Here is a 13,266-nt window from a genome sequence, read left to right on the forward strand (position 1 = left end):
ATTTTTTTTCCTCCATAAATTACTATGACAGTTTTTAAAGAAAACATCAACACACACACACACACACACACACACACAGTCGTTCTATCTACAGTCGTTCCACTGGCCTCCGTCCCTGGTACAGAAAGGTATAGGGAAAAAGTTTAGTATAAAAAATGATGTGCAAAAAATTGTTCTCTTAGGTCCCTCTTGAAAACAATTGAAGAAATAATATAAATATGTACATAACCTTTGCTCCTGTCACTATAGATTCGACTGCGCACTTGCGGTGACTTGTCAGGTTTGTGGTTTTCTTTCCCGTTTGATTTAAAAACAAGTTACTGCATTGGATGGAAACCTGACAGGTAGCGCACACAACACTTGTCATTTTTGTATTAAAACTAGCTTGAGGTATTATTGCACTTAATCCCGAACTGCAGACCTGGAATCGTCAGATTTCAGAGTGGACTGTCAACACTACTGACTTGCTCGCAGTCCATCCTGACTGTACAAATGCTGCAGTCGTTAAGACAAGCTAATGTAACGTTGTCTTGAGGCGTGTCTTCTTTTTCTTCATATTCATCTCTCCACACACTCATTGCATCGTGGTTGATTTCAGTAAACATGCGTAAGCTGTTACCTGGGTAGGTAGATCTGTAAACATCCAGCCAACAGTAAACACACCAGCGGGAACATGGAGCGATGAGGCATGAAGGGCCAAGAATCCTAATAACCTTGTAGCACCGCGTCAGCAGAACAGGGACAACCTTAGTTAACAGCTGGTTTTCCAAAGGAACTCGGCAGGTGGTGCGAAACAGAAAAAGCACCAAACTGACCTCTCGGGCTCTGCAGCACACGGACTTACATCAGGGTTGAAAAGATAACGTCGTGGCTCCTTTTGTAGACCTCCAATAGATCCACGTTACCAAGTTTTCATTTAATTTTTCATTGCCTCGAACATTCCTCACCTCACCACTGGTGCGATTCATTGTCATGTTGTTTTGTAAAACAGTTCAATCCATCTGAAACCGTTAATCTGAAGTGGGGCTTTGGAGGTAGCAGTTCCAGCGGGGGACCTCAGACCACGTTATCCAGCTCTGAATCAATAACTCCAGGGCATTCCCAGGCCAGCGGGAAGTTCTAACCAGGCACGTGGCCTTCTTCCGGCTGGACGTGCCTGGAACACGTCCCCAGAGAGGCACCCAGGTGGCATCCTATCTAGAATCACCTCAACTGGCTTATTTCTACACAGCGGAGCAGCAACTTTAGGAGTCCCTCACGGATCACTGAGCTTCTCACCGTATCCCTAATGGAGCCACCCTCCTGAGAAAAAGACACTCTGGCCGCTTGTAGCTGAGATGTCGTTCTTTTGGTCATGAACCGTGACCATAAGTGAGAGTAGGAACTCAGACTGACCACCTTCTGGCTCAGCGCTCTTTTCATTACATCAGTGCAATAAAGCCAGCACTGTAACTGGTCCCACTGCACGGATCCTCTGGTCAATCTCACATCCACCATGCCCTTACTCAATAACAACCACCCCACTCAATGTATGAGAACTTCCTCACTTGGGGTTCTTTCTCTAATTGGAATGAGGAATCCTGCAGTTTCCTGCTGAAAAAAACTGCGGTCTCGTATTCAGAGGTGCAAAATACACATTATTTCTAACAACCGTCACCTGACTTGCCCCCTCTCCGTCACTTCCTCTGAGCCAGTCTGGGACACGCACAAGCAGAAGAAGAGCAACATGAAACACAACCAACTACGCTAAAGTATTCATCTTAGTTCCACGTCGGACTCATGAGTCCGGTCCAGACTGATCAGCATTGAGCCCCCCCGGCAGTTTTTTTCAGGGCTGGTAAAAAAGTGCCTCCTTCAGAAACCTAAAATGACCCTGAACGAGGTCCTCCAGAATACCTACAGGGGTGCGGCCTCCAGTAGAAATACACTCATGCAGCTTTGGAATTTTTACTTACACATTAAGGTGCTCTCTGATTGCCAGCTGCTGCCCAGCAACGTTGGTGTTCTAGCAGCTCAGTACAAGTCAGTCGCCGGCTCGCTACTCCAAACGTCTGCTATCAAACTGCTCACGGTGGGTTCAAGGATATTAGTTAAAAACAGAGGGACTTGTAGGTAATATGTGGCATAAATTCCACCCCCAACCTTCATAGCACCTCTTTTTACGGATTACAGTTGTGGTCAAAATCCCCTGCAAAACTAAACAGCACATTTCTCACCATCCCTGATCAAAAAGGTGTAAAAGAGTTTTATCACTTCCGTTCCATCTCCCACCGATTGACATTTGAGCTGTAAACAGTTTCTACAAAAACTATTCAGGATTTAATATCAAATCTCAGTTGTCATTGTCTGCATCGCTACAGTGACAGTTGTGTCCTGTGGCCCTGATGTAAAAGCAGTCGTACGAGATGTGTTAGTGCACGGCCCGGTACGTCACACCATAGTATTGCTCCCTAAAATCTCGTGGTTCCATTTAGGTGATTTCAGTCCACGCCTAAAATGTTGTAATTTTGCCAAATATTCCATGAACTCAACGTAGCATAAGATGTGGCATGAAACACATGATGCGCAAACACAGGCTTGTCTGACCTTGTTGGTTTGTTTCTCACTATAAGCATCATGCACCGACACTCCCATTTGCCAAGAGTGCTGTACAGTGTTGACACATAAAGCTATCGTTTGAGGTTCCCTCGCTCGCGCGCGTTAATTAAAGGAGCAGTCCAACATTTTCTTCATATCCTTTCAGTTTCTCTGAGTGAGATGAGCCAATGGATATCAGTTAAATCTTGTCATTTAAGTGCAGAGCTGAAGAGGACCATGGCTTTAACATGAATGTCCCCAAAGTACTCCAATCATGAACAGCAGCATACCATTGTTTTCCACAGGTGGAGAGGTTGCATGAGAATTCAGTGGGTCAAAGTTGCCAAATCACATCATTTTTCAAATGTGATTGATATAACAACAGCAACGGCGGCTCCTGAAGAGGATAGTGTAGATGCTGCTATAGCTTCAGTTATAACAGTATTTCTTCTTTGTAAGGAGAACAAAGAATGACACTGAAGGCTTTTCTCGAAAGAAAAGATGTTCGATGTTTTCTGCTGACAGGCTTTGGCTTCTACGTCAGTACAGAGATCTGAGTGATTCAAGTTTGGCCTTGCTGGACGGAGATAGACAGATGTTTCATCCAATCACACGCAAAGTAGCTTTTGAAATTCCCTGACGACTTATCTGATGGTTTTTGCGAGAAAAAAAACCCCATCAACACACTGTCAGAAACCATTGCAGCATTTTCTGCCTCTTCATACACATGGAATGACGTGTTTTAAAACCGCTCAGTGTCACTGAAGACTGGATAGCAAGTGTTGTTTTGTTAAATGGAAATAATCTGAAATGTAATAACCCACAGCGCAGTGTGTGTGATAATACATTTTGTTTGAGGTAATGGAATGCACCCACTTAGCTAGGAAAATGCATTATGTATAATTTGGCCAGTTATTTTGGTGGCATGATGCAGAAATCAAACGCATCATTTGCACTTGAAAACACAGCTATTCAAGAGAGGGGTGTCTGTATCCACATGTTTTTTTGGCTAAAATTGGCTAAATATATCTTGGACTAATGTCTGTACTGGATGTGCAGAGATGACACTGATACCCATTGCTCTCATCTGACTGGAGCAAACAGAGAAAAAGAGGATCAACTAAAATGTTGAGCTGTTGGTGTAACAACACACACTCACACTCATACGAAGAGTAACAGTTAGACGAGGTGTCCATGCAGTTAGACAGTGGTGACTGTCAGCAGGGAGCTGGGACACAGCATGTCCTCCTGGCTGTCTAGCCTGGTCCCATGAGTCAGCAGCTCCTCTACTGTTGTCCAATCATCCAACATCTTCCTGCTCCTTAGACGGCTTAGCTTTCTCTGACTAAGCTCCAGGACTGTATTGCACCGCCCTTCTGCAAAAGTACCACCTCCTCTGCTGTCCAGCACAGCTCTGTCTCCAACAGAAGCTCCTGCTGCAATTGCTCCTCCCCTGCTGATGGCGTCACGTAGCGTCCCTCCTTTCACCTGCTGCTGCCTCTGCTCACGGGCCAACAGAAAATGTTCCCTCCTCTCTGTTCGACTCCAGTACCGGCCCATTAGCATGTCGGTGTTGGTCTCCTCATCTGTGCTCATCCCACTACGTTCATCTGCCAGCTGAGACGCCCGATCTCTCAGGAGCTGATTCCTGGACATCCGTGAGGTTGTGTTGGGTTTGGAACTGGAATTTAGTTTTGGCTGCTGACCAGAACTGGGATTAGGACTTGATTTTGCCGTCATGTGTCCTCTCTGTGCATCCCATCCAGCAGCAGGGCCTGAACCTGAGTGGCCCTCCAAAGTGCTGTAGAGGCCTCTGCTTCCCCCAATGCCCTGTGACTGACGGCTGGCTTGTTTGGGCCATGTGTCATTGACGTCTGCTGGCTGAGCGGGGTGGACCAGACTCTGGAGGTGCTGCTGCTCTCTGGCTTGATTCCTCTCCAGCTCCTGCTGTCTCTCTCTGTTTAGCTCCTCCTGAATCTGTGCTTCCATCGCCAGCTCCTTCTCCTCTTGCATTTGCCTTTGTTGTTCCAATTCCCGTTCAGCCTCTCTGTCCCTTTCTGTCATCAGTGCATCAGGCATCAAGCTCCTTTGTTGTGAGTGCCACCAGTCATGGTGAGCGAGCTGGCTGTTTATGCTGTTGTCATAGAATCGCTCATGAGCCCCAGAACCCCTGATGTGCCCCAGAGTGGAAGGGTGCTGTTGGTTTGCGAGGGCCAGGCCTGTTGGGTGGGAAGCCATCACATCTGTCACTAGTTCTCCTTCCTCAGGCAGGCCTGGCTGCAGGACATTATGTGGCGTGACACCTCCACAGTGGTGGAGAGTTGCTGCGCAGTAGGAGGGCGAAGCTGGGTGGCTGGCCCGGCGGCGGTACTCTTGCGGTGGAGGACGGTGGTGCAGCGTTCGGCTTCTCCTCAACATCCCCATTGAGCTGGAGCACTGATGGTGCTGCTGCATGGGCATTATTGGTCTCCGGTGACTGGAAGGGGTACTGCAGGTGGAGAGGACAGGAGGGGCCATTCGTGGGACTCCAGCATGGGCATGGGAAGGGTTGAAAAGGGCCCCACTGCTGGAGCTGTGGCGGTTCAGACAGGGCCGATCTGCTTTATGAAACTGGACTGATGACACCCTGGAAATACAAACAGTGGTGAAGTTAAAAAAACAAACAAGCTGATGATATACGGGACATATCTTGTCAAGTTCTGCTCTGAGGTTTTCTACTCGTGGAAGAATTTTTGGGTCTCTGTTGTGGTCTTAAACTGCTCTTCCTGAAAAGTGTGCAGAGATCATTTCTGCTAAGATGTGGTGCTATATGAACAGAAATAGATGCAACAGATGATGGCAAAGAGAGGAGATAGACAAACACAGCATCGATACTAAGCCATAAGGCATCTCAAGGTCCACCAGCCATGAACCCTGCAACCTGTTTGCCTTGAGAGCCAAATAGCCAGATTGGACTGTCCAAAAAAGAAACTGATCAGATGGACAGAAATAAAAGAGAAAGCGAGAGGAACACATGATACACCGAGAGAAAAAGGAGAGAAAATTCTAGATTCAGTAATAGATGCAAGAATATTATATGGTTTAAAAGTGAAGTTTGAAGATTTCCCAAAGTTGAGAAATGCAGAATTGTGCAACATATTCAAATATAATCTCAATTTGTACAATCATCTACAATCAAGCGACCCCTGACTACAACCACCCCTAATTCCTCCATTGCCGAGAGCTGAACAAAAATGAGAAAAAGCTCTGGAAAGTGCACTGGGACACACACCAGTGAATCTTGTCCGACAAAATTAGATTAACAAAAAGGAAACCATATCAAATATTTGCACAAAACCTCAAAACTATACTTCTCATCAGCAACTCATTGCTTCTGTAGGGGCGTGAGTTTATGTAAGATATACTGGTCTCCAAGTAAACAGGGTATTGTTAATACAAGGTCTTAAGTTCAGGTCATATGAGGACGGGAGGACTGAAAGTTCCAGTAAAACTGTACCCCAGTTTTACTGGCAAACAGGATGCACCTTGCTGAAGAGAAGCACGTACACACACATGAGTAATGACGTCAACAAAAGGTATAAAATGTGAATGCAAGTTGTAAGGAGGGTTCTGTCTGTATGTAAGATGTGAGGTGGTTGATCTGTGCATTAAACCCGCAAGAGGCTGTAAGATGATCCGTCGTTGAGTCTCATTTATCATCTCAACTTGAATGAGAGATCCGAGGTCAACTCCAACACTTCAAGTCCTGCATGTCTTTAAAGGTGTAATAGTTGTGGATCGCTGCTGCATTCAAAAACTAAGTCCAGGGCTGGACCAGCCACCAGTTCCACAGAAATGAAAAATCTGTATGTACACAGACAATAAATCATCCACCACTCGAGAGGATTGTTTTCCAAGATTTATAACATGCATTGATATTTCACTCCACCTCTGCGTTGCCCTCTAAAATATATCAAGCATTGCATGGGAATCGGTGCAGTTTTCAGCAAAAAATAGACATGAAAATGATGAGGACATCAAATGTCTGTATAAGTCACGAAGGAAAGAAAAAAATATTTTAAGAACATCAGGTGAAGGGCAGTATTTTCTCTATCTCAGGAACAGCAAGCCACACTTTTCAGACTTCATTTTTAAGGAAATGACACCGAAAAACTAAATGTAGGAAGGTCAGCAGTGGCAGTACTTCAGTAGTAGCAGTACCAGAGTCTCAGTAGCAGCAGTGGCAGTGCTGTAGTAGCAGCAGTAGCAGTGGCTGTGCTTCAGAGGCAGCAGTAGTAGTGCTTCAGTAGCAGCAGTGGCAGTGCTTTAGTAGCAGCAGTAGCAGTGGCAGTGCTTCAGTAGCAGCAGTAGAAGTGCTTCAGTAGCAGCAGGGACACTGCTTCAGTAGCAGCAGTAGCAGAGCTTCAGTAGCAGCAGTGACAGTGCTTCAGTAGCAGCAGTAGCAGTGCTTCAGTAGCAGTAGTAACAGTGCTTCAGTAGCAGCAGTAGCAGTGCTTCAGTAGCAGCAGTGACAGTGCTTCAGTAGCAGCAGTAGCAGTGACAGTGCTTCAGTAGCAGCAGTAGCAGTGCTTCAGTAGCAGCAGTAGCAGTGCTTCAGTAGCAGTAGTGACAGTGCTTCAGTAGCAGCAGTAGCAGTGCTTCAGTAGCAGTAGTAACAGTGCTTCAGTAGCAGCAGTAGCAGTGCTTCAGTAGCAGCAGTGACAGTGCTTCAGTAGCAGCAGTAGCAGTGACAGTGCTTCAGTAGCAGCAGTAGCAGTGCTTCAGTAGCAGCAGTAGCAGTGCTTCAGTAGCAGTAGTGACAGTGCTTCAGTAGCAGCAGTGACAGTGCTTCAGTAGCAGTAGTGACAGTGCTTCAGTAGCAGCAGTAGCAGTGCTTCAGTAGCAGCAGTGACAGTGCTTCAGTAGCAGCAGTAGAAGTGCTTCAGTAGCAGCAGGGACACTGCTTCAGTAGCAGCAGTAGCAGTGCTTCAGTAGCAGCAGTAGCAGTGACAGTGCTTCAGTAGTAGCAGTGACAGTGCTTCAGTAGCAGCAGTAGCAGTGCTTCAGTAGCAGCAGTGACAGTGCTTCAGTAGCAGTAGTGACAGTGCTTCAGTAGCAGTAGTGACAGTGCTTCAGTCGCAGCAGTGGCAGAGCTTTAGCAGGAAAACTGTGCTGACACGACTGGCGTGAGAGCTGCAGCAGTTCAGCCATCAGGTACAGCTACAGGCTGTGTGGCTCGGGCGTAGTTCCCACCCCATGAAAAATGAAGCTGTCCGCAGACTGCAGCCCTGCGCCTCTGCATTGCTCTGCTGACATTTAAAAGAGTGCAACAATAACTTTTCAAATTAATGATGTATTATTTCCCATTCGCTATTAATCACAACAGTAATTTTTATGCACTGCAAGCACATGTAACTGCAGTCTGTGCACACTGACCACCATCCTGGGATCTGCTACTGCTGCGCTGTACGTGCTTTTCGAGCTAGTGTCGTTGCCATGGAAATGTGCATCAATTACTTTGGTCGACAGAGCCTCCCAAGGAGGACTAAAGGGATATTTGTTTGGCCCATTTTGTGTGTTCAGTGTAATGCGAAACAGAAACTGGCCTGTTTCTGTAAACCAGAACTTTGTGAGACCCAGATTCTTTTTTTATGAAATTTGGCCATCTAACTATTTTACAGGGGAGATTTTCCTAACATCACCTACCTGAAAAGTCCACGGGGTGGGAGGTCCATGACAGGCCCAGAATCCTCCTCCATCCCGATCTGCAGGTGCTGACACTGTGGCTGCATTGTAAGAGTCTCAGGAATGGCCTCCAACAGCTCTCGGTGGCTCATGGGGCAGCTGTCACGCCGCTCTCGCCTCTCGCAGGCTTCGCCCTGATGTTGCAGCCTGGCGTTATACAGCCGCATTCGCTTCTCAAGCAGCCTCTGGAAGTGCCTGAACTCCCCAGTGCTGACACTGTAGAAGCCCGAGTCACTGAGCTCTGAGGAAATAAAGGACTCAGAGGATGGAGAGCCACCACCTCCAAAGCCTCCGCAGCCCCCGGGGGCATGGGCCCCATGTGAATGGCAGTCTTCTAGGCCTCCTTCCTCAGTCTCCAGTCCCGAGAGATCTCCCTGATGTAGGGAACCATCCGTCCAGCCCAGACCACTATCCAGCTCATGGTGGAGGGGCAGAAAACCAAGAGGTTTCTCCAGCATGAAGTCCTCATCCTCAGTCTGCAAAAACAGGCAACCTAAGTCCCATTTACATAAACTGCAGGTTTTTATGATTAATCTGTGTGTGGGAGCTCAGTACCTGACTGTGGAAGCCATTGGGCTCTTCTAAGTTGACATTGCAACATCCCATCAGGCAGTTCTGTTCCTTCCGCCGATGGTTGGTCAGTTCTGGATCCTGGATGATGAAAGATGTGAAACAATGAACAAAGAGAAAAGGACAAAGATTTGGTGGTGTGTTTCTGTCAGGAATACAGAGGCAAATCTGTCAAAACCCTTGTATATCATCTGTAACTAACTGATGCTATTTGTGGATTTATTATTATGAACTCTGCAGGAGCGTAGCAGGCCGGAGGAATGGAGAACATTTACAGACAGAGTTGATTCCTCTTCAAATAAACACTTATTTCTTTCAGTCTTCTTTCAGGCTTCAGTTTCAGGATCAACGTGGATGAAATTACATTCTCCCTGTGTGTTACGGTGCTTAGCGTCACCTGGAGGCTAATGTCCACTGTGTCCCTCGGGGAGCTGGACAGGTAGCTGTACCGCCCTCGGTCGCAGTGGTCTTGTGGCAGAGACAGATGGCTGTAGTAATGTCTGAGAGAAGCAACCAGAGCAAATATCGGGACACTTTCAAAAACATTCTTATCTTACAAAGTATAAATACAGCCTGATAGCCTCCTACATGCAGCCTGCACATTAATCATGTGCACAGTTACTATGTGTACACCTGAAGTCTGACTTAAAATATGAAGACTAGGTCTATGCCATTCATTAATTTGAGTTCCCTATATTGGATCCAGTTCAGTTACTGACTGCAGCTGCAGGTTCATGAACTCTGTTTCCCGCTGAGGCTTGAGGTCATCTACAGATGCATTTAAACCCGTCTGTCAATCACTCAGCGATTGATTGATTTAATCTGGACGACGGAAAGTAAAGAAAACACTGTTTCAAATATGATAAATATTAGTGGGGGAAAAGGACACACATGATGACAAGATGTGGGCAATAAAACTGATAGCGTACCTGTCCTGGTAGGATGGGCTGGAAGCATTTAGCCCTGCCCCCATCATTGGGAGCGGCAAGTTGAGGTGCTTCAAATTGAGGGGGAGGGGCTCCCATGTCCCCCTGTCTGCCTCAGCACCACGCCCCCTCTGGCCCTTGATCTGCATGGTGACAGGAAGCTGACTGGCCGCCAGGATCCTCAGTGCATCCCGTTGGCTCAGGTGGGCTAGACTCCGCCCACTCAGCTGACACAAGCAGAAAATGGATGCGATGTTAGCAAGCATCTGCCTGCTTGTGTATTAAACAGACAAATCAACATGAGCTGTAGTCAAATTTCCAGCTTCTTAGCTGTGAGATGTTTCACCAGCTGGCCCCTGACTTGGTCTGTGTACCGTTTGGTGCAGGACAGGTACAGTGCTGGCGCAACGACAGCTGCATCTGACAACACTGACATTAACCCCTACTGCAGAGTGTGTATGTGTATATATATATATATATATATATATATATATATATATATATATATATATATATATATATATAAAATTTATGTTGAGTCCATTGTGATTGATGAATCATTTAGAACACACCTCTGGCCAAACCAGTGTTTCCGTTCCTACTGTGGAACCTGTGAGTGTCTGAGTGTAGAGGGATGTTTCTGCATGTGTTCTTAAGCATAATTTGACACTAGAAGGCTGGTATAACAATTAATTTGGAAGTCATTCAGGAGGGCTGAGCATCTTATCCTGTTGGGGGGGTGGGGGGGTGGAGCCTATCCCAGCAGCCTTCAGGTGAGAGGCGGGGTTCACCCTGGACAGGTCACCAGTCCATCACAGGGCCAACACATAGAGACAGACAACCATTGGCTCTCACAGCCATGCCTACAGTCAATTAAGAGTCTGGATTAACCTGGTCCCCTCTTGATGTCTTTGGACTGTGGAGGAAGCTGGAGTACCAGAGAGAACCCAGCAGGAACAGGGAGAACATGGAGACTCACACAGAAAGACCCCGTGCTCCAGCCTGGGCTCAAACCCGGAACCCTCTGTCTATAAGGCAACAGTGCTGACCACTGCACCACCGTGCCGCCTCGCCCAGGACCTCACAGTACCAAATACCATAACATTATGATAAAGAGCACAGAAGTTCTTGTGTCACTCACTGAACAGTAACACACTGAAATACAGCGACCACAACGTACATCACAACATTATTCCATCCTGATATACGGCGCTACGATGTGGTATTGAAACTCGGGGCTGGGACAGCAATAATGTAATGTACTACTGCATCAGTTGCACAGCCTCAATACTCAGCACGAACATGTATCATACAAAGTGCACGAACAAAAGATATGGACTTTCTAGTGAAAGAGGACACATTGATCCCATCTTATGCTGCGACACACTGTGCAGCGCAGTTGTCACGGCTAGTTTCCGACTGATGCGGTTGTCATTTTCTCACTTGGCGCCCACCATGTTTAAATATGTACTCGCGCCCATCTGCGCACCCATGAGTGTGTTGATCTTAAAAGCCACTTGTTAGAAATCACCATTTTTAACCACTCATAAATGCATGAAATTCACACGTGTGGTGTGCACTGATGTATCTTCTCCTGCAGGACAGAACGTTCTTGAACTTGTGTTAACCACAGACACAAAATTCAAAAATCTCGTTCACTTTGAGACAAGGAACTATACAGATGTTCAGCAAGGTTACTTTCAGATTTTAGGGCCGATTCCTACACCACTCATTGTAAACTGGAGATGTGTTATTTAAAGGAAGGGCTGTTTACCAAGTGGAGAGGGTTGAATAATAAGATGCCGTGCACGGTTGCATCATGGGATATGTGGCATCCAGAGTCCAAAACAGGCAGTGACAGAGAGGATACCTCAGACATGCAGAATTTGACAGTTGAAAGGAAACAGCAGACTGAATCTGGCCAGATATTTTGAGATAACAATGTGCTCTTGTATTAAATTTTAGTCTGCGTGCTGCCATTTTCGTTGCTTTTTTTTCAGTGCTAGTGAAACTTAGTCGACATTATGCAACTGGGTCACCCAGCTCTGCCTGCAGGTACATGGTGGATGTTCTGCTCTTAGACAGCCAAAGAGATGAATTTTGGTGGTGTAAAAGAAATGAGAAGAATGTGGACATCCTATCTTGGACTAAAGGGTTAAGTCCTTCAGGTCAGCAAAACCCTCATCTTGCTTCACACATACACATGCACACACACACACACACACACACACACACACGCACACACACACACACAGTTCAGCAACCATCGAATTAGATGCATGAACAGTATTTTTAACTCTAGTACATCACAACCATGAGTCACCCTCCGTTACGTTCAATAAACACACACTTGCATATATACACACACATACACACACTCATACACACACACACACACATACACACACTCATACACACACACACACACACACTCGTATACACACAGCATGAGCTGAGAAGCACAAAATGGCACCTGTGCGTAGAAACACGGCAGCAGAACATTGAGTCCTCAGCAAAAGAAGAAAATCAAACATGTGAAAACACAATCGATTTATAAAAGCTGATTACATTTGATTCAAGCTTGAACAAATTATGTTTATTATAAGCACACACACACACACATTCACATGCACACAAACACACAGCAGAAAAAATTAACAATTTTGCATCCACGCACACAAACATGAATGAGAGATTTTCCCATTACTTCAAAGGAAACTAATAACACACACATACATACACACACACACACACACACACACACACACACACACACACACACACACACACATATCATCATGTATAATATTCACATGTGTGTTTGGTCACTCACTGTTTGGTCGCCCATCCACGGTCCAGAGAGCCAGCAGCCCATCGTGACAGCGACAGAGGACAGCTACCTTGGTTCCTGTGAAAAATCAACTCTTCTGCCTCCTCCAGCAGATCCTCCTCCCTCTCTCCGTCTATCTCTCCTCAGTGTGCCTCTCTCAATCACTCTCTCCTCAGCATCTGTCGCCTCCTCCCTTTCCCTCTTCTATATATCCCTTTCTCTCTGTTTTCATTTATTTCTTCAGCGTCTCTGTCTTTTCCCCTCCCCCTCCTTCACAGCTCCAGAGCTCAGCATCATGCACGCACACACAAGGAGGCATGCATGCAGCACTGCAGACAGAAAATGATGTGCAGGTTCTATATGGTGCGTACAGAATCAGAGAGGGAAACACGCAGTCACACCGTGAGGATGGAGTCTGATTGGTTGCTTTTGAGGGTCATCAGCCAATCAGACGTTGATGCTGGCATGGTCTCCCTCTGGATGTCATCCTCTCTGACTGGAGCTTGTAAGAGGAGCCCCGACATGTGCAGGAGGCAGCCTGTACTGCAGCGATAAACGCAGTACCAGAGGAAACACACCGTCCATCTTCTAGCTGTACATCCAGGAGGATCCTCCAGCTGCTCAAGGCATGCTGGGAGA

At 46.5% G+C, this 13,266-nt stretch overlaps 1 protein-coding gene across 1 annotated transcript; it reads right to left on the minus strand.

Moving 5' to 3' along the window:
• Positions 1–3,777: 3,777 nt before the first annotated feature.
• On the minus strand, positions 3,778–12,919 carry LOC147268500 (uncharacterized). The gene is made up of 6 exons (XM_086200124.1): positions 12,631–12,919; positions 9,801–10,024; positions 9,269–9,371; positions 8,857–8,952; positions 8,263–8,777; positions 3,778–5,203 (listed from the first exon to the last, which is right to left on the minus strand). The coding sequence occupies exons 1-6, from the start codon at positions 12,670–12,672 to the stop codon at positions 3,778–3,780; spliced, it is 2,406 nt and encodes an 801-aa protein (XP_086056250.1). The 5' UTR covers positions 12,673–12,919.
• Between the last annotated feature and the right edge of the window lie 347 nt (positions 12,920–13,266).

This window comes from Aulostomus chinensis, chromosome 3, assembly GCF_037954235.1.
Source record: "Aulostomus chinensis isolate RoL2024-O1b breed Wild chromosome 3, RoL_Achi_v1.0, whole genome shotgun sequence".
NCBI classification, from domain to species: domain Eukaryota; kingdom Metazoa; phylum Chordata; class Actinopteri; order Syngnathiformes; family Aulostomidae; genus Aulostomus; species Aulostomus chinensis.

Bases quoted from the DNA above. Each gene is read 5' to 3' on its own strand.
- LOC147268500 (XM_086200124.1), bottom strand. From the start codon at position 12,672: ATGGGCTGCTGGCTCTCTGGACCGTGGATGGGCGACCAAACA. The intron at 9,372-9,800 runs GTACGCTATCAG...TGCTTCTCTCAG, and splicing joins AGCCCATCCTACCAGGACAG to ACATTACTACAGCCATCTGT. The intron at 5,204-8,262 runs GTAGGTGATGTT...TTGTATTTCCAG, and splicing joins CCACCCCGTGGACTTTTCAG to GGTGTCATCAGTCCAGTTTC.